Source organism: Macrobrachium nipponense, chromosome 35 (genome assembly GCF_015104395.2).
Source record: "Macrobrachium nipponense isolate FS-2020 chromosome 35, ASM1510439v2, whole genome shotgun sequence".
Taxonomy (NCBI): Eukaryota; Metazoa; Arthropoda; class Malacostraca; order Decapoda; family Palaemonidae; genus Macrobrachium; species Macrobrachium nipponense.
The window spans coordinates 22,829,357-22,854,876 of NC_061096.1; the positions used below are offsets into that span (position 1 = coordinate 22,829,357).

The 25,520-nt window shown below is 44.4% G+C and overlaps 1 protein-coding gene and 1 long non-coding RNA gene across 2 annotated transcripts in view; both read right to left on the reverse strand.

Moving 5' to 3' along the window:
- LOC135208481 (uncharacterized) overlaps positions 1-25,520 on the reverse strand; it is a 260,778-nt gene that overhangs the window by 173,172 nt on the left and 62,086 nt on the right. The window lies entirely within an intron of this gene.
- LOC135208873 (DNA-directed RNA polymerase III subunit RPC1-like) overlaps positions 1-25,520 on the reverse strand; it is a 195,208-nt gene that overhangs the window by 143,320 nt on the left and 26,368 nt on the right. Inside the window, exons 2-3 of the mRNA XM_064241460.1 lie at positions 18,617-18,766; positions 1,751-1,997 (exon numbers count right to left, since the gene is read on the reverse strand). Coding sequence (XP_064097530.1) covers positions 1,751-1,997; positions 18,617-18,766 — 397 coding nt within the window. The remainder of the gene's footprint in view (positions 1-1,750; positions 1,998-18,616; positions 18,767-25,520) is intronic.

Below are 25,520 nucleotides of genomic sequence, written 5' to 3' on the forward strand. Positions count from 1 at the left end.
AAATTTTGGCACTTATCGTTATGTATATGAAAATATTTCAAAACTGATAAAAGCTACAATCATGAGTTGTTTTTGGTTGTATTCTATATAAAATTGCGCACATTTTCATATATAAAACTTTTTGTAACGGCTAATTTAAAATGGTGCAAACATTACGACAATCGGACAAAAAAATTTCTGATTTTTTTCGGAAGAGTTACCGCGCGGACGTAAGAAAATGTTTTTTTTTTCATAAATTCACCATAAATCGAAATATTGTGCTAGAGACTTCTAATTTGTTGCAAAATGAAGGTAAATGATTGAATATTACTAGAATGTAAGAGTTTTAGCTTAAAATTGTGTTTTTCGACCATTTCGGTTGAGTCAAAATTGACTGAAGGATGAATTTTTTCTATTTATCGTTAGTTATATGAAAATATTTCAATACTGATAAAAGCCACAACCATGGGTTGTCTTTAGTTGTATTCTACATGAAATTGCACACATTTCTATATATAAAACTTTATGTAACTGCTAATTTAAAATGGTGCAAACATTACGACAATCGGACGAAAAAATTATGATTTTTCGGAAGAGTTACCGCGCGGACGTAAGGAAATTTTTTTTTTTTCATAAATTCACCATAAATCGAAATATTGTGCTATAGACTTCCAATTTGTTGTAAAATGAAGGCAAATCATTGAATATTACTAGAATTTAAGAGTTTTAGCTTACAATTGCGTTTGTCGACCATTTCGGTAGAGTCAAAGTTGAACGAAGGTTGAAATTTTGGCACTTATTGTTATGTATATGAAAATATTTCAAAACCGATAAAAGCTACAACCATGGGTTGTTTTTAGTTGTATTCTACATGAAATTGCGCACATTTCCCTATATAAAACTTTATGTAATAGCTAATTTAAAATGGTGCAAACAGTACGATAATCGGACGAAAAAATTTATGATTTTTTCGGAAGTTACCTCGCGGACGTAAGGAAAATTTTTTGTTTTCATAAATTCACTACAAATCAAAATATTGTGCTAGAGACTTCCAATTTGTTGCAAAATGAAGGTAAATGATTGAATATTACTAGAATATAAGAGTTTTAGCTTACAATTGCGTTTTTCGACCATTTCAGTAGAGTCAAAGTTGACCAAAGGTTGAAATTTTGGCACATCGTTATTTATATGAAAATGTTTCAAATCCGATAAAAGCTACAACCATGAGTTATTTTTGGTTGTATTCTACATAAAATTGCGGACATTTTCATATATAATACTCCATGTAACAGCTAATATAAAATGGTGCAAAAATTATGTCAAAGTAACAAAATAATTTCCGAGATGTGTCGCTGATACTTTTTAATGCTAGAAGAAATAAATTCGCGCTTGCACACCTGGGTAACGATCGTAAACAAAACAACGCCTTGATCCGTGAGCTCCCAGCAACCCACAAGGCGCGTGATTTGAAAAGTTTCCACCTAGTAGGCCTATAACTATTTTTCCGCGAATTTTTAAAAACTTTTTTATATCGACATACCATGCGTCCAACCGGCACCCAACAGACAATTTATATCGACGTTTAATACGTCCAATCGGCGTTAAAGGGTTAACAACATGAACAGAAAAATATGAAGAGGACAAAACTTAAATACAAAGCATAAAGCTCCATTGTTACAATCCCATATATTTTCTATAAATAATGAGTAAAATTTCATTGCCAACATTATCTTAAAACCAGAGAAAAATAAAATACGGAAAGAATACTTACAAAAATAATCAGTTATCATTGGATCTCCTTTCTTGACAGACCTGAATTTCTCATGAACAATTTTCAAAGGTGGGAGCTTTTTCACAACACCATTTTGAGCATTACAATATGGGCAGAGAGACATTTTCTTGCAGAGTTCATTAATACGTTTGTAGAGAGCCTTCTTCTGTAAATATGACACTGTTCTCTTTGCTTGTTCACAGAGTTGTGACTTATCCTTCGGTTTCAATAAGACATGAGCACATGTCTGAAAAAAATTGTTGAGGATTATTGTTTCCAGTTGAATATAACTGTTTTAAAACCAAATACAAAATTTAAAAAACACTCAACTTCACTAATACATATAAATCTTTTACTCACAATAAAGCCCTAACATTAAAGACAGTCCAATACAGAACCAAATTTTGGGTTGAAAAAAAGCCAGTGCTATAATATATATAAATATTAGTCATTAACATCAAAGTACCAAAGTCTAAAGTAACTTGCATTTTTCCACCCATATGAACATATGGTTTCATGGATGGAGTACTTGCACTAAGCCCACTTCGGCTGTCACTGAATCACCTCAAAAAACAAACTATACTAGCGAGTAGGCCTAACATTGCACATGACCTACCATACTGTACACCATCCCATCCACAACTACGCTCTGCTCCAGAGATACATAATACTTAGTATATTAAAAGCTCATATTGAAAACTACTTTCAGGATTGTTGTTTGACTATAAATATAGTGCTAAGAGTCTGCATCTATTTCTTCTTAAAAACTGATTTCATTTGAGTTCCTCAAGTAACATTGCTCGAAAGATATCTTTTCACTTTTTCTCTTTGCTTTCTAGTAATTTAACACTGGAGCATAGTGAAGATGATGCCTCAATTCCAAATGAACTCTGTGCTGTGAGCCTTTTCTATGGCCTCCCGATCAGATCCACTTGGAAATATCCTGGAATGCGGTGCTATCTGACCAATGAATATAACTATGATGGAACTTTTATAAACTCTTAATCTTTCAACTTCCTACAGTGTCCAGACTGATTACAGATCTTTTCAAAGAAATTGTAAATCTCACTTGAGTAAATCACTCCATAAGTGACATTGAAAGTTATTTGTGGGGAAAACTAATGGGATACTTAAATGAATAAAAAAAGTAAAAATAAAATTGAGAAAGAGCATAAATATCATAAAATCCAATATATAAAATTGCAAGTTTATTTAGAAACTACACACAAAGAGAATTATCAGTTTCTCAACAAGGTGCAGTCAGGAATCTGGATGCTCACTCAGAGGATTCTTCCTCTGTGAAGTCTAGGGATAAAGCTAAGGCTCAAGACAGGGTGTTGTAAAATGATATTTTCATAATAAAATAAATTTTTGAACATACTTACTTGGTAGTTATATATATAGCTAACGTCCCTGACATCACGGCAGAATTTCAAAACTCGCGGCAATCACCGATTGGGTAGTCAGGTGCACCTCCTGTGCGCCCTCTACCCAGGTACGTAGAACCGTTCCAACTATTCCTCAGATCTTCCATGCCCCTAGTCTCTAGAGGGGAGGAGGGTGGGAATTAAATTATATATAACTACCAGGTAAGTATGTTCAAAAATTTATTTTATTATGAAAATATCATTTTTAAACATCTAACTTACCTGGTAATTACATATATAGCTGATTGACACCTTTGGTGGAGGGTCAGAGACAGCCAACATTGTTGGAATTGACATAAGAGTTAATAAACAAACTTACGGGTTCGTACCTGTTTAAGGAAGCTGACTTTAATGATCTCCTGCCTCATTATGTCTGCTTTCCTTAAGAGATCCAGCGATCCACCCAGGGGGGCTGAAGACCTCAAGGAGCTGTCAAACCGGTGCATAACCTCTATGTGACAGGACCTCATCCAATACCCTTGTTCCGGGCGCTACCAAGGAACAAGTTGACCACCTGACTAAGGATCAATGATTGTGGGAGACTGCGTCCAGTCTCCACAAACAACCATAAAATTCAATGGTTCCAAGGTAAGAAAAAGGGTATTGGGTTATGGGATTTCAGGGATAGTCCCTTGTCCCACTACTGGATGAGCTGCTACGGACGGTCCCAGCGTGTGGCAGTCTTCATAAAGAGTTTGCAATTGCCCCAGATAGTGTGACGCAAACACTGATTTGCTTCTCCAAAAGGTTGCGTCCAGGATATTTTGAAGGGATCTATTCTGTTTAAAAGCTACAGAGGTTGCTACAGCCCTAACCTCGTGAGTCTTCACTTTTCAGTAGCCTGAGATCTGCTTCATTACATGCTGAATGTGCTTCCTTGATTAAAGGCCTTATAAAAAAACGATAGCGCATTCTTTGACATTTGCAGAGAGGGCTTTCTGACAGAACACCAAAGCCCCTCTGAATTGCCACGTAATTGCTTCGTTCTTTCCAGGTAATGCCTCAGGGCTTACCGGACAAAGAACTCTCTCTACTTCCTTACCTGTGAGATCCGACAGGTTTGGAATCTCGAACGATTTGGGCCAGGGCTGAGAAGGGCGTTCGTTCTTTGCTAGAAATCCCAGCTGTAGAGAGCAGATAGCATTGCCTTGTCTGAAACCTACAGCTTTGCTGAAGGCATGGATCTCACCGACTCTTTTCGCTGTCGCTAGACTAAGTAAGAAGAGAGTTTTCATGGTGAGGTCCTTCAATGATGTTTCCTGTAAAGGCTCGAACCTATCACTCCATGCTGGAGGGGACTGTAGTCTCTCCTTAGTAGTGTTGAAGGATCTGAGAAGGTCTTGGAGATCTTTATATTCAGACGTCTAAGTTCCTCTCATTGAAGACATCCGTGAACATGCTTATGTATCGCTTAAGGGGGCCGGCCGGAACCCCTGTATATGGAGGTATAGGGCGAAAAATGCAAAGTCATGAAAAAATTCATGGAGCTTCATATGGCAATTGAGAATACGTATACGAAATATTTCGTCAAAATTCCTCTTACTTTCGTAGTTACAGGGTAATTAGTTAACGTAACTCAATAAGCCTAAAACATTGATCCGTACAAGAAAATGCAATATTTCTTCTATTATCGTAAATTTTGATAATTATTGTCAAAGAAATTGGGAGAAATGGCGTCTGTAGACATTCCCCGAGTCGAGAAGGAGACTTCAGGGCAGGCTCAAGCTACCAAGTCCAGTCCTGATTTAGTGCGATCACAGACGTCAAGTAGTACACACGTTCCATTTCACCTCTGACATTCGCCTGCTTTCACATATGTTTATGTATGTTTCGGCAAGAATTTCATCATGCCAATGAGGAAAAGACAAGGGAAACATCTCGCTAACATACAGACGAAGAAAAATCGCTCAAGTATTATTACAGAATATCATAATATATGCGTAGTTAGTGAAGAAAGAGGGGAAGGTTGCGAAGTAAGGGTTGCTTAGTAACGCCCCCGTCTTGCTTGACAGCACACGTCACACTGTGCCCAAGGCTACGACCTTTGAGCAAAGAGATCTTCATTTATGATAAATAACAAAGTTTTGGTTTTTTAATACCCAAAATGGAATATGAAATTCATAATAATCATGATTTATTAAATTGTCTTTGTAAAAAAAGTGTACGCCTTCGAGTTTCACCTCTTCACATTCTCTTGCAATTACGTTTGTTTATCTTTGTTTCGGGCAAGAATTTCATCATGCCAAATACAAGGAAAACATCTCGCTAACACACAGAAGAAGAAAATTCGCTGTAATAAGCAGAGTTAGTAAAGGAGAGAGAGAGAATTGCGTAGGAAGGAGTACCCCATCTTGCCTCAAGCAGTGCCCCAGGCTGCGATATATGAGCAAAGGGATCATCATTTATGATTAAATTATAAATAAAATAGTTTTGGTTTATTAATGCACAAAAAACAAATATACATTCATAATAATCATTATTTATTAATATTGTCTTTATAGAAATACGAAGGAAAACTTTGAACGCCCGTATCTCAAAACTATACTTATTGACCTTCAAAATCTATCTTCTCACTTAGTTTTAAAGCTATAACATTGGAATTTGGTATATAACTCAGAAAGACATTATAGAACAATCAAATAGAGCCCTTTTTTCCAATTTTTGTTTCGTATTTTTTTTATAAATTTTTTTCTCGTGATTTATAGGGTTTATTTTTTTACCATATTGAAAAATTCATATCTAGCAAAAAAATGACTTTTAGAAAAAAAACTTTCCATTCGATTGGAGGTCTACATCAGGTCTATATATGGTAGTAATCCCAGGTCTTAATATTAAATATCAAGGGAGGAGATAGAATTTGAAAAATGGTTATTTTCGGGATAAATCGCCCTGGCGTCACAAAACCGAAGGTCAGAGGCAAAAATCATATGCGGTTTGGAGATGTCCCAAGTCACCTTATTAAGTGGTATGAATATCAAAGTCCTGTCCTTAAAAAAGGGCATTAGCCGGCCGGCCCCCTTAATGGTCGAGGTCGAAACGTTACGACTTCTCTTCAAGTCTGCAGCGAAGAGTCTCTCATTCTCCTATCCCATTGCAGCGTAGATTCCTCTTCTCGGGAATGGATAGGACAGCGACACTCCATAGTGGGTGTCCATGGTATGGGTACTGGACAATCTATTAGGGTCAAGTAACGATTGCTCTGGAACAACCTACTAAGTCCACAGCGTAGACCGTAACTGACTCGGGCGCTCTGACAGCTGCCTACTGACTGCGTTCGGTAGTGAGGCAAGTTGTCCAAGCATCCGAGCAAGTCACGTGATCTTTGCCTTTTAAAGGGTTATGCCGAGAGACCATACAAATTGTCTATTTGTTTGTCACTGATGCTGGACGGCGAGGTGGTGAATCTCTTAACGAGGTGATGATTCTCTTAAGGCATGTGCCCAATAGGCGAAAGTCAATTGCCCTCTAGAGACCGAGGTCCTTTATGGCAAGACATTCCCATGTAGTTGAATCTCAGCTAAGAAGAAAACAACACTATGTTCCATTGAAGACGAAGGTGGAAAGTGAATGCAACCTACGTCTTCACAGCCGAATCGAGAGAAGGATTCTCAAGGTTCTGAACCTATGCTTACAAAGGACTGAAAACGCTAACAGCTATTTCATTGCTGTAAGGTGAGGGGTTGTAGTTGCAATGAAAGCGGGGCAGTTTCCAGTAATGAAAAACACAGGGAAGAACTACTTCTCATGGGCTGATCATTTGGAAGTAGAGCTGGCAGGTCGGGGAGCAGGCGATGTCTTCCATATATATCTGTCAATTCGGGGTGAGCAATGAACAATTGCACCCTTCCGAATACGAGATATTTTGAAGACAAACTCAGATGTCTGAAGAAAACATTCCGCATTATCGCAATGCGATACAGCGGGAGACTAGTAAAGACTTCTGCTACCATGTGGTAAACATAAAGATGAAAAATGCACAATGCGATACAGCGGGAGACTAATAGGTAAACATAAAGATGAAAGAGTCCAGAATATATATCTCTGTTGAAAATTCTCGCAATATCTAAGGGAATGCAGAAGATGTCATTCATGTATGCGAGAATCCCCGTTAATCAGAGACGTAAGTCCGATATTGTTGGACAGAGAAAAGGTTCGGTAGTCAATCATTGTAGGGGAGAGAGACATAAACCGACCATGCATCTCGGAGAGCCAGCTGGTACTGGGTTGTCTTTCTCCAGTCCCAGCCTACTCAGTTAGTTCTTGCTCACTCACTATCCTGAGTTGCTAGGTAATCCATTCCTCGAAGGAATGCGTTCAGCTAGAATAATCGAGCGTTAAAAAAGGGATCTATTATGCTCGAGCAATTATATTTAAACAAAACGGATTTCGGTAAATACCAAAAACTGAGGTGGTGTTGTCGTGACCATACCATAAGTATCTTAAAACCGAAACTGGTAACTCCTGGGAAGATGCAGACAGTCCCGAGTTGCAGTTCCATTAGGATACAAGTCGTCTCGGTCACAAACCGTAGAATTAACTACGGTATGCGACTACCCCCCGGACAATTCAACTGCTTAACAGAATCATGTCTCGAGGGTAATATACGTCGTATATTTGTAGGTTTCTGTACAACGACTTCCATCCTAAATTCTTTTCCCTTCAAGAAATGAGAATAAGGATTGGAAATCTACACCCTTCCTTCTCTAGTCAAGAGAGTGAATGAGAAGTCTTCCCCTAAGGAAAGCTTCAATAGTGAAAACAGAAAACCCGAAGACGAAAGTTCAAGCCAAACTGGATGTTCGCGTTCGTTCTTCTGTATTCCAGGGTTGGTCATCTACTGAGAGATATTCTTACTTCAGTAGCAGTTCCTCTTGCAAACACTAGAAATTCCAGGAATTCGAGCATTCGGCGAGGTTCCTGATTATCGTAAAAACAGTTATCGGGGATTCTCGATATTAAGTCCTGCGTGGCCTTTTGGGCTAAGGCAGAGGAGACCTCATTCACCTACTCTTGTGCTGAAAGAGGCGCATAAAGCAGGTCCGATGAATGGGCGTGACCGCATAAGCAAGGAAAGAATAAATTTGGGCTCTTTTCTTAAGCATTCTTGCCGAGAAAAAACACTGCAAACTCTTTGGAACCATCTCTAAGTGTTTTGCCCTTGTCTGAAGCCTCTTTTCTTGGAATTTGCATAGCCTTTTGAGTTAAGGCAGAGGAGACTTCCTTTACTAATTCTTGAGGGAAAAGATCAGTTCCGCTTTCTGAATGGGTGTGACCCCATTCGAAAGGAAAGAACACATTTGGGTCCTTTTCTTCAGGATTCCTGCCGAGAAAAGAGCCGTTAGCTCGTTTGACCCGTTTCGAAGAGCTTTGTCTATGCGAGACATCAGGTGAACCAGTTCTTCCATGTCAGTAGACTTGGAGGCTTCTAATTTCTTCCCCAAAGATCCCAGAGTCCAATCTAAGAAACTAAACACCTCAAAGGCTCTAAAAATTCCTTTGAGGAGGTGGTCCTCCAGAGGAAGACCAAAAAATGATATTGTCATGTTACAATAAAGTTTTATACATACTTACCTGACAGATATATACTTAGCTATAGACTCCGTCGTCTCCGACAGAATTTCAAATTTCGCGGCACACGCTACAGGTAGGTCAGGTGATCTACCGCCCTGCCCTGGGTGGCAGGACTAGGAACCATCCCCGTTTTCTAATCAGAATTCTTCTCTTCCACCTGTCTCCTGCGGGGAGGCTGGGTGGGCCATTAATCGTATATATCTGTCAGGTAAGTATGTATAAAAATTTATTGTAACATGACAATATCATTTTTATACATTCAACTTCCCTGCCAGATATATACTTAGCTGAAAAATTTAGCACCCATTTTGGGGTTGTGGTGGGTAAGAGACAGCTAACTACTGAAATAGACAGGTAAACAACATATGTTGTAGGTATTTATAAACCTTGGTTCCTACCTTATTAGGCTGAAGACTTCGCGGCTACTGCCTTGGAGTCTGCTTAGCCTCAAGAGCCTCAGCGAGATAATGATCTATGGCTAAGAGTTCTTGTGGGTCTGCCAATGGGGTCTTATCCACTTACTCGGCAGAGCCTAAAGGCCTTTGTCATTGGGTGCTATTCCACTAACATGACAATACACCTTGTTCAAGGAGCACAAAACCGATCCCGATCACCTGATCCTAACATCCATGTTAGTTCTAAGGATTGGGAGTTATCCCCGAACTCCTCACAAACAACCAAAAACTCGAAACATAATTACACTTTCATTACAAAATATACAAAAAAAAAAAAATTTTGTACTCCCCTACTAGTCATACATACCCTTGATCCCCTACCAGCAATGACACTCTGCTCCCGTGCGACAGTAGTGAGCTTGCTACTAGAAAACCAAGCACATATCTGACAAGAGGGTTTATGTACGATAAAAAAACACAAAATTAAGGATCAGTCTTTGCTCCAAGACCCAGTACTGTATCTGCTGATACAAAAGGACCTAGCGAGAAGCACTTCTCATAGGTCACTCTCACGTCCTTCAGATAATGAGATGCAAACACTGAATTGCACCTCCAATATGTAGTCTCAATGATATTCTTTAGAGACATATTCTTTTGGAACGCCAAAGACGTTGCTACTGCTCTTACTTCATGCGTCTTGACCTTTAGAAGACCGAAGGATTCCTCCGAGCAGTCTTGTGAGCGTCCGTAATAACGCTTCTCACAAAGAAAGCCAAGGCGTTCTTGGACATGAGTCTTTTGGGGTTCTTCACTGCACACCAAAGACCTTGTTGACAAGCTCCCATCTGTCTCTTCCTCTCTAAATAGTATTTAAGAGCTCTCACTGGACAGAGAGATCTCTCTATCTCTCTGCCTACCAGGTTAGATAGGCCTTTTACCTCAAAACTTCTGGGCCAAGGTTTTGATGGGTTTTCGTTCTTTGCCAGAAACATTGTCTGGAAAGAACAGATGGCAGCATCTCCTTTGAACCCCACCGTGGAATCCAGAGCGTGTAATTCGCTCGTCCTCTTGGCTGTAGCGAGAGCCACCAGGAACAAGCATTTCCTAGTGGACGTCGCGGAAGGACGCCAGATGTAAAGGTTCGAATTTATCCGATGAAAGGAATTTCAGGACCACGTCTAGATTCCAACTAGGTGTTCTAGGAGTAGCTGCTTTCGAAGTCTCAAAAGATCTAATTAGATCGTGTAGATCTTTGTCGTTAGCAATGTCCAGGCCTCGATTCCTGAATACTGAAGACAGCATGCTTCGGTATCCTTTTATTGTCGAGACCGATAGGTGTGATTCCTCTCTCAGAAAGAGGAGGAAATCGGCAATATTCACTATAGAGGTACTGGAGGAGGACAGCTTCTGACCCTTACACCACCTCCTAAAGACTTCCCACTTCGACTGGTATACTCTTCTCGTCGAAGCTCTGCGGGCTCTAGCGATAGAGCCCGCAGCCTTGCGAGAAAAGCCTCTTGCTCTGACAAGTCTTTCGATAGTCGAAAGGCAGTCAGAGCGAGACTGGGAGGTTGTGATGAAACCTCTCGAAGTGGGGTTGTCTGAGTAGATCGTGTCTGTTTGGAAGCGATCTGGGGAAGTCCACTATCCACTCCAGTACCTCCGTGAACCATTCCTGGGCTGGCCAAAATGGGGCTATGAGAGTCAACTTCGTGCTCTTCGAAGCTACGAACTTCCTGAGCACTTCCCCCAGGATTTTGAACGGGGGAAAGGCGTAAGCGTCCACACCCGACCAATCCATGAGAAACGCGTCTATTGCGAAGGCTCTCGGATCTTCTACTAGAGAGCAAAAGGTCTCTATTCTTTTGGAGAGGAACGTCGCAAACAGGTCTATGTGAGGTCTCCCCCACAGGGACCAAAGACTTCGACACACTTCTTCGTGAAGAGTCCATTCTGTGGGAAGGACCTGATTTCTCCTGCTCAGTCTGTCCGCTCTCACATTCTTGATCCCTTGAACAAACCTTGTGAGGAGAGTTATGCCTCTTTCTTCCGTCCAGGTTAACAGGTGTCTTGTCAACTGATAGAGGGAGAAAGAGTGCGTGCCTCCTTGCTTGCGTATGTAAGCCAGAGCCGTGGCGTTGTCTGAGTTTATCTGTATCACCCCGTCTCTGACTATCTCTTCGAAGAACTTTAAGGCTAGGTGTATGGCCACAAGTTCCTTGCAATTGATGTGCCAGGACACCTGTTCCTTTGTCCAGGTGCCTGACACCTCCCTTGCTCCTAGCGTCGCTCCCCATCCCGACTCCGAAGCGTCGGTAAACAACACTTGGTCCGGGTTCTGCAGAGCAAGCGATACGCCTTCGTTCTTTTGAAGTTGAGGGATCCACCACTTCAGATGATCTTTTACTTCTTGTGGAAGTTGGAAGATGTCCGAGAGTTGACCCGTCTTCCAACTCCACACCTCTTTGAGGAAAAACTGAAGAGGGCGAAGGTGAAGTCTCCCTAGCGAGAAGAACTTTTCCAATGAGGACAGGGTCCCTAAAAGGCTCAGGTAATCCCTTGCTGAGCTGTTCTTTCTCTCTAAGAAGCTCGAGATTCTCGACAAACCTCGAGCGATTCTTTCTCGCGAAGGATATACCCGAAAACCCCGAGAATCCATCTGAATCCCCAGATAGACCAAGTTCTGGCTGGGGATCAGTTGTGACTTCTCGAGGTTGACGAGCAACCCTAGCGAATCTATCATGCTCCTTGTTACTTCTAAGTCCTCCAAGCACTGACTCTTCGACTTGGCCCTGATCAGCCAGTCGTCCAAGTAGAGGGAGATGTTTATCCCCTCTAGTTGAAGCCATCTTGCTACATTCGCCATCAGGTTGGTGAATACCTGTGGGGCTGTAGACAGACCGAAGCACAGAGCCCTGAACTGAAAGATCTTGCCTCCTATCACAAAGCGAAGATATTTCTTTGACAAATGGTGAATGGGAACGTGGAAATAAGCGTCTTGCAGGTCCAGAGAGACCATCCAATCTCCTGGACGAAGCGCCGACATTACAGAGGCGGACGTTTCCATACGAAACTTCTTTTTCTGTACGAAGCGATTCAGAGCGCTTACGTCCAGAACCGGCCTCCACCCCCCCGATGCCTTTGGTACTAGAAAAAGGCGATTGTAAAATCCCGGGGAGTGTGGATCCTGTACAAGTTCGATGGCCTCTTTTTCCCACATTTGCTCCACCATTTGAAGGAGAGTCTTTCTCATCAACGGGTCTCCCTACCTCGCTGACAGTTCCCGAGGCGTAGATGTTAGGGGCGGGCTGTCGTCGAAGGGGATTACATATCCCTTCTTCAGGACCGACACTGACCAAGGGTCGGCTCCCCTTTTTGCCCATACTCCTGCAAATTTCAGGAGTCTGGCGCCCACTGGTGCTTGGAGGAGCAACAAGTCACTTCGATTTCTTGAAGGGCCTAAATGAAGACCTTCCTCTCTTTTCAGAGCTCTTCTTTCTGGCAGGGGGACGAGCCGCTGCACCTCCACGAAAGGGCTGCTGAGTAGGACGAGATTCCTTCTTAACTGTCGACACTACCGGTCGTCCTTTCTTGGACGTTTGCGTTAGTAGGTCTTGTGTCGCCTTCTCAGTTAGCGAGCGAGATATATCCTTCACTAACTGAGAAGGAAACAGATGATCTGATAGAGGGGCGAACAGTAAGGCAGTCCTCTGGCTCGGAGAAACCCCTTTCGATAATAGGGATCCATACACTGATCTCTTTTTCAGGAGACCAGCACCAAAAAGGGAAGCCACTTCACCCGAACCGTCCTGTACTGCCTTGTCCATGCAGGACAGGACGCTATGGAGAATTTCTGGGTTTTTCAGAAACTCCGGATCCTTAGATTTGTTGGCCAGAACTCCGAGTGACCAATCCAGAAAATTGAACACCTCTAAAGTGACAAAAAGTCCCTTTAGAAAGTGGTTCAACTCTGAAGTGCTCCACGTCGCTCTGACCGATCCTAAGGAGTGACGTCTAGAGGCCTCCACTAAATTGGAAAAGTCGGCATCTGCAGAGGCAGGTAAAGAAAGAAAGACCCATAGTCTCTCCTGTCCCATACCAAATACCTCTCTTCCCGTGTCAATCTGGAAGGAGGCATGCAGAATACCGTCTTTCCTAACTCCTTCTTCTTGTCCATCCAAGAATCTAAAGAATTGAGTGCCTTCTTCATTGATATCGCAGGCTTCATTTTAAAAAGGCAGACGATTTTGCCGTAGCTGAGCTCGAAAAGAGCGAACGAGGAGAAGGAGGAGCCGCAGGACTAAGAGAATCTCCAAACTCTTGAAGTAGTAATGAGGCCAAGACTTTATAACTAGAAAGTCCCTCATTAGCAGGAGGTTCGTCGTCAGACAACTCGTCTAACCCTCGATCAGACGAAGGAGAAAGTTCATGTTTGGAGGGAGAGTCCTTCCACGACCTCCTATGTTCTGAAGGAGAGGAGCTCCTATTTGGCGAGGAGTCATAACCTCCAGGAACGAGTCGACTCTTGCCTCCTGGCTCTTGACTCTTGCCTCCTGACCTCCTGCCTCTGACTCCTGCATCCTGACTCCTGCCTCCTGGCTCCGGACTCCTGCCTCCGGACTCCTGCCTCCTGACTCCGGACTCCTGCCTCCTGACTCCTGCCTCCTGCCTCTTGGCTCCTGGCTCCTGCCTCTTGGCTCCTGCCTCTTGCCTCCTGGCTCTTGCCTCCTGGCTCTTGCCTCTTGCCTGGATGCCTCTACACTCTTGGCTCTAGGCTCCTGCCTCCTGGTTGACTCCTCACTCCTGGCTCTTGGCTCCTGCCTCCTGGGTGACTCCTCACTCCTGGCCGGTGCCAGACGTCTGATTGTTTCATCCAGGTTCGGACCGGAAACCTCACCTCGAGTAGGAGTATCGATCCTGGAGGTAGATACCTCCGCACGTCTGGAGGATCTTTTAATAGGAAGGGAAGTGTCTTTCCTTCTAGGAGGCTCCTTTGGCCCAGGACTCCTAACAAAACGACGAAAATCTGTTCCTGCATCGTCATCATGAACCTCTTTGTAGCCTCCTCTTTATCCTCTTCGGGAGGAGGGGAAGGAGGAGGGGAGGAGTCCATAGCCTCCACCTCTTGCCTCCTTCTCACTCTGGTTGAAAGAATGGCTCTTCTTGCCTTCTTCACTCCCGATGGAGACTCCTCAGGGAAGTTTTTCAGGGTTTTCAGGGCCGAGTCGATAGTCGGAGCCCTCCACTCCTCTTGAGAGGCCGAGATCGTCTGAATCTCTCCAATCACGTCTCGGTGATGAAGATTTCCCGACGACGAGAAACACTCACGTAGGACGCTTTTACAATAGCGGTCCTTGGCAGTCTGGGGTGACACAGAAACCGCCGAAGGGACACCTGATCGGTGGGGATTCCTCCACAACTTTTCGGTTTCGACTTCCCTTCTCCTCTTTGGGCATGTGAGCTTGGAAGAGGTCTAGACCTAGGAGCGTTGCTGAGCCGACCAGATGCCCCCTCCACTACACTGGGGACACTCATATCACTGTCCACTGACAAATCACTAGCCTTACCTTGTATGGCAGCCATTTTGTTTTCCATCAACTTGAAGGCTGCTTTTAGATCTGCAAGTTCTTTTGCTGGATCTACAGGTTCTGCAAAAGGAGAAGGGGCTGCAATGGAAGGAGAAGTAGCAATACTTACCCTTGGGGAAGATCCCAAGCTTGGAATTAGTTCAGATCTAGAACTACTTAAACTTCTATGAGAAGCCTTCCTCACTCTTTCTCTTTCTAACTTTTTTAAATAATTAGTTAGATTCTTCCATTCGTTCTCACTCAAGTTCTCACATTCCTTACAAGTATTAGTAAAAGAACATTCATACTCCCTGCACCTCTTGCATACCGTGTGAGAGTCTACCGAAGCTTTCGGCAACCTCACCTTACAGCCTACATTCACACAACGTCTCACAACCATACCAGAGTCAGACATATTTAAAGAAAATTCCAAAATCAAGTCCACAAAACAGTCCACAAAAGCGTATGCCAATCCAACAATACAGATACGTCACCAAAAGTCGGTCAAGAAGATCAATTGCCGGTGAAAAAAGAAAAACCAATCGAGAGGAACCAACAACAATGTTGATGGTCCGGGCGACAGAAGAATTCTGATTAGAAAACGGGGATGGTTCCTAGTCCTGCCACCCAGGGCAGGGCGGTAGATCACCTGACCTACCTGTAGCGTGTGCCGCGAAATTTGAAATTCTGTCGGAGACGACGGAGTCTATAGCTAAGTATATATCTGGCAGGGAAGTTGAATGTATAAAAACCTTCGTCTTTCCCATGGCCGTCCGATGAGAAGCGTCCACAAGACTCAAGAAGTCCCCATGGGAAGAAGCGGGAACTCCCAGACCGAGAGCTTCTCCAGTATCATACCAGATGCTAGATCTGGACGCTAATCTGGCCGGAGGAAATGAGAAAGCTGTCTTTCCTTGGTCTCTCTTCATGTCCATCCATTCCTTCATAATTTTCAACGCTCTCTTCGAAGAGCGTGATAACACCATCTTTGTGAAGTCGGACTTCTTAGTTGTCTTCCCTAGGGTGAACTCTGAAGGTGGCGAACGAGGGGCAGCTGGAACAAAGTTTTCCGGCAAAAGTTCTGTGAAAACTTTCATAAGTCTACCATCGGACCAAAAGGAGAAGGGGGGGAGTCATCCTTCCCTTCTTCCGATCGACCCATAGCCGATGTCGCGATGTCATGCTTCGTCAGTGCTTCCAAAGAATATTCTTGACGCCTGCAAGTGTCCTGGCGTCGAGAATCCTGACGCTCGGCCTCTTGGTGTCAAACTTCTTGACATTTGGCGTCCTGCTGTTCAAATACTTGACGTTCGGCGTCTTGGCGTCCAGCCTCTTGACGCCTGGCGTCCAGCTTCTTGACTCTTGGTGCTCTGTCGTCGAGAATCTTGACGATCGGCGTCCTGGCTTTTAGTTTCTTGATGCCTGGCGTCTTGGCGTCCAGCCTCTTGACGCCTGGCATCCTGGCATCCAGCCTCTCGACGCTCGGTGTCCAGAAACTTGACGCCTGGCGTCCAGAATCTTGACGCTTGGCGTCCTGGCGTCCAGAATCTTGACGCTTGGCGTCCAGGTTCTTGACGCTCGGCGTCCTGTTGTCCAGAATATTGACGTCTGTCGTCTAGGTGCTGAAAACCTTGACGCTCTATGTCCTGGTGTCCAGCTTTTCGTCCAAGCTTTTGACGTATGCTGTCTTTGCGTGTAGTAGGCTGATAAGCCTGCATTAAAGAGGAGAGCTTCTGCTGCAAATCTTGCAGTAAGGAAATCTGCGGAGCTTCTTGCTGCTGGAGAAAGACTGGGGAAGCCGCAACATCAATATCTCTCTCTTCATCCTATTCGGCGAGAGACGAACGCCCTGAAGACAAACGCCAATCTGCAGAAGGAGCTGGAGCATGAACTGAAGGCATCCAATCGTCCGATACTTCCTTTCCTCCTACCAAAGACGACGGCCACCTGTGCGACATCTTGCGTCTTAGCTTGGTAGGAGAGCAAGCATCGGAGTCGAAATAGAAGCGTTCAGGAGTTGCAGCACGCACCAAAGGCCTCCCTCCGTCCGATACTTCCTTTCCTCCTACCAAAGACGACAGCCACCTGTGCGACTTCTTGCGTGGAGTCAAAAGAGAAATGTTCCGGAGTTGCTGGTGGCACCGAAGGCCTCCCCCCGTCCGATATTTCCTTGCCTCCTACCAAAGACGATTGCCGCCTGTGCGACATCTTGCGTCTTGGCTTGGTAGGAGAGCAAATATCGGAGCTGGAAGGGAAGCGCTATGGGCTGCTCCAATGACTACATCCTGGCAGTTCTTGACGCTTGGCGTCCTGCTCTACTGGATGTTGTCTTTTCAGGGGTCTAGATTTCAAAGTCTGACGCCAACCCCGTCTGGGTACTGCGTCGTCAGACGACGAAGAAAACACTTTAATCTCGCCTTTCCAATGGCGAGGGTGAGCGTCCTGGGGATCGTCAACAGGTACGCTCAAGGGGACGGCCACTCGGGAGCTAAAACCTCTCGCCTCCTTTCGTCGGTCGACTTTCCTTCTCACAGGGGTTGGTGAGCTTGGAAGAGGTCTAGGACTAGGAGTACGACAGATCCGAGCGGTATCAACGGAAAGACATAATAATTTTACCTCGCCTTACCTATGGTGAGGGTGAGCGTCCTGGGGATCGTCAACAGGTACGCTCGAGGGGACGGCCGCTCGGGAGCTAAAACCTCTCGCCTCCCTTCGTCGGTCGACATTCCTTCTCACAGGGGTTGGTGAGCTTGGAAGAGGTCTAGGACTAAGAGCGCGACAGATCCGAGCAGTCGCACCCTCCACTGCACTTGCACTTGCACTGATTTTAGCACTGTAACTTGTGATTTTAAGATCTCTCACATTCGACCACGATTTCTCCGTTTCTACGAGGGATTTTATCTTAACCAAGGGCTTGAATGGTCGCTATCATGTCCTTTAAAGTTGGACCAACAACTGTATCAGTAAGGGGAATAGGAACTATTACTACGGAAGCAGGATCAATAGGATCACTAGCAAGGGAAAGAGAATTGTCAATTCCCTGACTATTTCTAGAAGAGCGAGACATACTACTCTTCGCTCTCCTGATCTTATTCTTTCAGCTTTCGCAACATAGCAATAATATCCATCCACTCATTTTCAGGTAAATGGACACATTCTTCCTCCTATCATCCAACTCACCACTCTTGCCTCTAAATTCATATAAATTGAATGAGGATCTATCGAGGCTTTAGCAAGCCGAGTATTACATCCTCTCACTCACATTCTTACACTCGAAGCAGAGTCAGACATGTTTGGAAAATGCAAAAGAGAGATCAAGAATAAGCAAGAGTCAAAGCAATAATATTCTAAATCAAACATTCTCTTATCATCATCATTCATTATGATCCATCATCATTATCAAGATGATCCACATGCACTCCAACGAGCTCCCAAAAACAAGCGAAAGACAAAGCCAAAGTGTACTTCACCAAATAACTGTGAAAAAACACGAGCCAAACGAGCGAAATTCCAACGATGTCACCGATGCGGCGGCAGGGAAGATCTGAGGAATAGTTGGAACGGTTCTACGTAGCTGGGTAGAGGGTGCACAGGTGGTGCACCTGACTACCCAATCGGCGATTGCCGCAAGTTTTGAAATTCTGCCGTGACGTCAGGGACGTTAGCTATATACTATATAACTACCAGGTAAGTTAGATGTTTAAAAATAATGGGTTTGTGCTAACAAAATTGTATAAAATGTGTAACATTTCTATCCTGACTATGATCTTACAAGAAAGTTTTTTACTTGAACAGCAGCTGATATAAAAGTTGGCACGCAACAATAGCACAAGCTTTTATGAACCAATGCAGGATTATCATAGGTAGTAATAGGTTTGTTGTAAAAGAAATAAGAATTTGCCTTACCTTACAAATATTCTGAAGTATATGTATGGTATTTTTAAAGTATCCGACATGATAAACAGGTTTTGCAAGATCCAAGTATCCATAATGACCAATGCATTCCGACAGATTCTTTGCACAAGTTTCGCAAGTCACATCCTTTTGGCTGGTACCCTGCAAACATGAAAAATCTTAATACGTAAACTGTATACCATCAACATGGACACTTTTGTTAAGCTTTTAAATATGAAGTTTTTATGTTAAAACAAAGTTTAATGTATACTTACCTGGCAGGTATATATATAGCTATATTCTCTGTTCCACCTGGCAGAAATTTTCAAAACTCGCGGCAAACGCTAGTAACCTATTAGTAGTTCAGGCAACCACCACCCCGTTACCGTGGCGCTAGCGCTAGGAACCGTTCCCAATTGGGCCAGATTTTCTCTGAACCCTGTCCTCCCTGAGGGGAGGAGGGTGGGAATTAATTATATATACCTGCCAGGTAAGTATACATTAAACTTGTTTTTAACATAAAAACTTCATTTTAATGTATGACACTTACCTGGCAGGCATATATGTAGCTGATTGACACATTTGGAGGTGGGTCAAAGACAGCAACATTATTAGAGTATAAAAATATTATTAAAATATTATTAAAACTCTAGGTTCCTTACCTGCTAAGGTAGCTGACTTCATAGGTCCTGCCTCTAAGCCTGCTTAAACCTTAGGAGCTCTCAACAAGGAAGTGTCCTGTATGTTTGAAGAAGCTAAGACTCGGAACTGACAACTGGACGTGACCAATGTGTTGACAGAACCGTACAGCCCTCTTATTGCCACGGCATTCAAGCTAGTAATAGATCATTTACCTGAACTACACACACACCATCACAAAATAATACTAACAAGACTGATAAAAGTACCGAACACTTTTCTCAGACGACCAAAAACACAAACACCATCACCTAATAAAATCAACTAGCTTAAAGAAGGTTATGGGGTAGTAACTCCTTTGCCCAATACTGTACCAGAGGACACGTATGGACCTAGCGTCTGACAATTATCAAAGGTTGTCTGAATATCCCTCAGATAATGAGACGCAAATATTGAATTAGTTTTCCAATATGTGGATTCAATAATTTCCTTGTTAGGGCTAAATTCTTTTTAAAAGCTAATGAAGTCGCAACTGCCCTGACTTCATGAGCCTTCACTTTCAAAATACCAAAGCTCTGCTCTTGACACAACATATGAGCTTCTCTAATCAACTCTCTCATGAAGAAGGCTAGAGCCGGTTCTTCGTCATGGGTCTACTGGGGTCTTAACTGAACACCACAGAGCATCAGAATTCCCTCTTGATATCCTCTTGTTGTTTCATATAAAAACGCAATGCTCACACGGCAGAGAACTCTTTCTTGCTCGTGACCCACTAACTCGACAGACCCCAAACTTCAAAGGATCTTGGCCAAGGATTAGCTGGATTCTCATTCTTGGCCAAGAAACCTTCTTGGAATGAACACACGGGCTGCGTTGCCATGTCTCCATCCCACCTTCTTCGATATGGCCTGAAGCTCACTAGCTCTTTTAGCGGTTGCCAAAGCTACTAAAAATGATATTGTCATGTTACAATAAAGTTTTATACATACTTACCTGACAGATATATACTTAGCTATAGACTCCGTCGTCTCCGACAGAATTTCAAATTTCGCGGCACACGCTACCGGTAGGTCAGGTGATCTACCGCCCTGCCCTGGGTGGCAGGACTAGGAACCATTCCCGTTTTCTAATCAGAATTCTTCTCTTCCACCTGTCTCCTGCGGGGAGGCTGGGTGGGCCATTAATCGTATATCTGTCAGGTAAGTATGTATAAAACTTTATTGTAACATGACAATATCATTTTTATACATTCAACTTCCCTGCCAGATATATACTTAGCTGATTAGCACCCATTGGTGGTGGGTAAGAGACAGCTAACTACTGAAATAGACAGGTAAACAACATATGTTGTAGGTATTAATAAACCTTGGTTCCTACCTTATTAGGCTGAAGACTTCGCGGCTACTGCCTTGGAGTCTGCTTAGCCTCAAGAGCCTCAGCGAGATATTGATCTATGGCTAGAGTTTCTTGTGGGTCTGCCAATGGGGTCTTATCTACTTACTCGGCAGAGCCTAAAGGCCTTTGTCATTGGGTGCTATTCCACTAACATGACAATACACCTTGTTCAAGGAGCACAACACCGATCCCGATCACCTGATCCTAACATACATGTTAGTTCTAAGATTGCAAGGAGTTATCCCCGAACTCCTTACAAAAAACCAAAAACTCGAAACATAATTGCACTTTCATTTATAGAAAATATACAAAAAAAAAAAATTTTGTACTCCCCGACTAGCCATACATATCCTTGATCCCCTACCAGCAATGACACTATGCGCCCGTGCGACATCCGTGAGCTTGCTAATAGAAAACCAAGCACATATCTGACAAGAGGGTTTATGTACGATAAAATCAAAATAATTTTAAGGATCAGTCTTTGCTCCAAGACCCAGCACTGTATCTGCTGATACAAATGGACCTAGAGAGAAGCACTTCTCATAGGTCAGTCTCACATCCTTCAGATAATGAGATGCAAACACTGAATTGCACCTCCAATACGTAGTCTCAATGATATTTTTAAGAGACATATTCTTCTGGAACGCCAAGGACGTTGCTACTGCTCTCACCTCATGGGTCTTAACCTTTAGAAGACCGAAGGATTCCTCCGAGCAGTTCTTGTGAGCGTCCGTAATTACGCTTCTCACAAAGAAAGCCAAGGCGTTCTAGGACATGAGTCTTTTGGGGTTCTTCACAGCACACCAAAGACCTTGTTGACAAGCTCCCATCTGTCTCTTCCTCTCTAAATAAAATTTAAGAGCTCTCACTGGACAGAGAGACCTCTCTGTCTCTCTGCCTACGAGGTTAGATAGACCTTTTACTTCAAAGCTTCTGGGCCAAGGTTTTGACGGGTTTTTGTTCTTCGCCAGAAACATTGTCTGGAACGAACAGATGGCAGCATAGCCTTTGAACCCCACTGTGGAATCTAGAGCGTGCAATTCGCTCGTCCTCTTGGCTGTAGCGAGAGACAACAGGAATAAGCATTTCCTAGTGACGTCGCGGAAGGAAGCCAGATGTAAAGGCTCGAATTTATCCGATGAAAGGAATTCAGGACCACGTCCAGTTCCAACTAGGTGTTTCTAGGAGTTGCTGCTTTTGAAGTTTCAAAGGATCTAATTAGATCGTGTAGATCTTTGTTGTCTGCAATATCTAGCCCTCGATTTCTAAATACTGACGACAGCATGCTTCTGTATCCCTTTATTGTTGAGACAGATAGGTGAGAGTCCTCTCTCAGAAAGAGGAGGAAATCGGCAATATTCACTATAGAGGTACTGGAGGAGGACAGCTTCTGACTCTTACACCACCTCCTAAAGACTTCTCACTTCGATTGGTATACTCTTCTTGTCGAAGCTCTGCGGGCTCTAGCGATAGAGCCCGCAGCCTTGCGAGAAAAGCCCCTCGCTCTGACAAGTCTTTCGATAGTCGAAAGGCAGTCAGAGCGAGACCTGGGAGGTTGTGATGAAACCTCTCGAAGTGGGGTTGTCTGAGTAGATCTGGTCTGTTTGGAAGAGATCTGGGGAAGTCCACTATCCACTCCAGTACCTCCGTGAACCATTCCTGGGCTGGCCAAAATGGGCTATTAGTGTCAACTTCGTGCTCTTTGAAGCTACGAACTTCCTGAGCACTTCCCCCAGGATCTTGAACGGGGAAAGGCGTATGCGTCCACACCCGACCAATCCAGGAGAAAACACGTCTATTGCGGAAGGCTCTCGGATCTTCCACTAGAGAGCAAAAGATCTCTACTCTTTTGGAGAGGAACGTCGCAAAACAGGTCTATGTGAGGTCTCTCCCCCACAGGGACCAAAGACTTCGACACCACTTCTTCGTGTAGAGTCCATTCTGTGGGAAAGACCTGATTACCTCCTGCTCAGTCTGTCCGCTCTCACATTCTTTATCCCTTGTACAAATCTTGTGAGGAGAGTTATGCCTCTTTCTTCTGTCCAGGTTAACAGGTGTTTTGTTAACTGAAAGAGGGAGAAAGAGTGCGTGCCTCCCTGCTTGCGTATGTAAGCCAGAGCTGTGGTGTTGTCCGAGTTTATCTGTATCACCCCGCCTCTGACTGTCTCTTCGAAGAACTTTAAGGCTAGGTGTATGGCCACTAGTTCCTTGCAATTGATGTGCCAGACACCTGTTCCTTTGTCCAGGTGCCCTGGACACCATCCCTTGCTCCTTAGCGTCGCTCCCCATCCCGACTCCGAAGCGTCGGAATATAACACTTGGTCTGGGTTCTGCAGGGCAAGCGATACTGCCATTCCTCTTTTGAAGAGGAAGGATCCACCACTTCAAGTGATCTTTTATCTCTTGTGAAGCGGGAAGATGTCCGAGAGTTGTCCCGTCTTCCAACTCCACACCCCTTTCAGGAAAAAACTGAAGAGGGCGAAGGTGAAGCCTCCCCAGAGAGAAGAACTTTTCTAGTGAGGACAGGGTCCCAAAAGGCTCAGATAATCCCTCGCTGAACTGTTTCTTTCTCTCTAAGAAGCTCGAGATTTTCGACAAACTCCCGAGTGATTCTTTCTCGCGAAGGAAATACTCGAAAACCCCGAGAATCCATCTGAATCCCCAGATAGACCCAAGGTCTGGCTGGGGATCAGCTGCGACTTTCTCGAGTTCACGAGTAATCCCAGCGACTCTATCATGTTTCTGTTACTGATAAGTCCTCAAAGCACTGAATCTCCGACTTGGCCCTGATCAGCCAGTCGTCTAAGTAGAGGGAGATGTTTATTCCCTCTAGATGAAGCCATCTTGCCACATTCGCCATCAGGTTGGTGAATACCTGCGGAGCTGTAGACAGACCGAAGCACAGAGCCCTGAATTGAAAAATCTTGTCTCCTATCACAAACCGAAGATATTTCTTTGACAAATGGTGAATGGGAACGTGGAAATACGCATCTTGCAAGTCCAGAGAGACCATCCAATCTCCTGGACGAAGAGCCGACATTACTGAAGCGGCCGTTTCCATGCGGAAACTTCTTTTTCTGAACAAAGCGATTCAGAGCGCTTACGTCCAGTACTGGTCTCCACCCCCCCGATGCCTTTGGTACTAGAAAAAGGCGATTGTAAAATCCCGGGGAGTGTGGATCCTGCACAAGTTCGATGGCCTCCTTTTCCCACATTTGTTCCACCATTTGAAGGAGAGTCTTTCTCATTACAGGGTCTCTGTACCTCGCTGACAGTTCCCGAGGCGTAGATGTTAGGGGAGGGCTGTCCTCGAAGGGGATTACGTAACCTTTCTTTAGACCGAGACTGACCAAGGGTCGGCTCCCCTTTTTGCCCATACTCCTGCAAAGTTCAGGAGTCTGGCGCCCACTGGTGCTTGAAGAGCAACAAGTCATTTGGTTTTCTTGTAAGGTCTAAAAGGAAGACCTTCCTCTCTTGTCAGAGCTCTTCTTCTGGCAGGGGACGAGCCGCTGCACCTCCACGAAAGGGCTGCTGAGGAGGACGAGAGTCCTTCTTCATCGTCGACACTACAGGGCGTCCTTTCTTGGACGTTTGTACTAGTAGTCCTGTGTCGCCTTCTCAGTTAGCGAGCGAGATATATCCTTCACTAACTGAGAAGGAAACAGATGATCCGACAGAGGGTGCGAACAATAAAGCAGTCCTCTGGCTCGGAGAAACCCCTTTTGATAATAGGGATCCATATACTGATCTCTTCTTCAGAAGACCAGCACCAAAAAGGGAAGCCACTTCTCCCGAACCGTCCTGTACTGCCTTGTCCATGCAAGACAGGACGCTATGGAGAATCTCTGGGTTTTTAAGAAACTCCGGATCTTTAGATTTGTTGGCCAGAACTCCGAGTGACCAATCCAGAAAGTTGTGAACACCTCTAAAGTGACAAAAAGTCCCTTTAGAAAGTGGTTCAACTCCGAAGTGCTCCACCCCGTCGTATTGACCGATCCTAAAGAGTGACGTCTAGAGGCCTCCACTAAATTGGAAAAGTCCGCATCTGCCAGAGGCAGGAAGAGAAAGACCCATAGTCTCTCCTGTCCCATACCAAAATATCCTCTCTTTCCATGGAGTTTGGAGGAGGCATGCAGGAATACAGTCTTTCCCAACTCTTTCTTCTTGTCCATCCAAGAATCTAAAGAATGGAGGCCTTCTTTCCTAGAATTGCAGGCTTATTTTCAGAAAGGCCGAGATTTTGCCGTAGTCGAAGCTCGAAAAGATGAGAACGAGGAGGAGGAGGAGCGCCGGACTAAGGAGCAGTCCTCCAGACTCTTGTAGCAATAATGATGCTAAGACCTTATAATTCGATAGTCCCTCATTTGCAGGAGGTTCGTCATCAGACAAATCGTCTAAACCTCGATCAGACGAAGGAGAAAGCTCTCGTTTGGAGGGAGAGTCCTTCCAAGACCTCCTACGATCTGAAGGAGAGGAGCTTCTATTTGGAGAAGAGTCATAAATTCCAGGAATGAGTCTCCGACTCCTGCCTCCTTGACCTCCTGCTCCCTGGCTCCTGTCCTGCCTCCTGACTCCTGCCGGGATCCTGGCTCCGGCCTGACTCCTGCCTCCTGACTCCGGACTCCTGCCTCCTGACTCCGGACTTCCTGGCTCTGGATCCTGCCCTCCTGCCTCTTGCCTCCTGACTCCTGCCTCTTGACTCCTGATCCTGCCTCTTGCCTCTGGCTCCTTGCCCTCCTGGCTCCGCCTCCTGCCTGGATGACTCCACACTCCTGGCTCTTGGCTCTTGCCTCCTGGGTTGACTCCTCACTCTGGCTCTTGGCTCCTGCCTTCCTGGGTGACTCCTCACTCCTGGCCGGTTGCCAGACGTCTGATCGGTTCA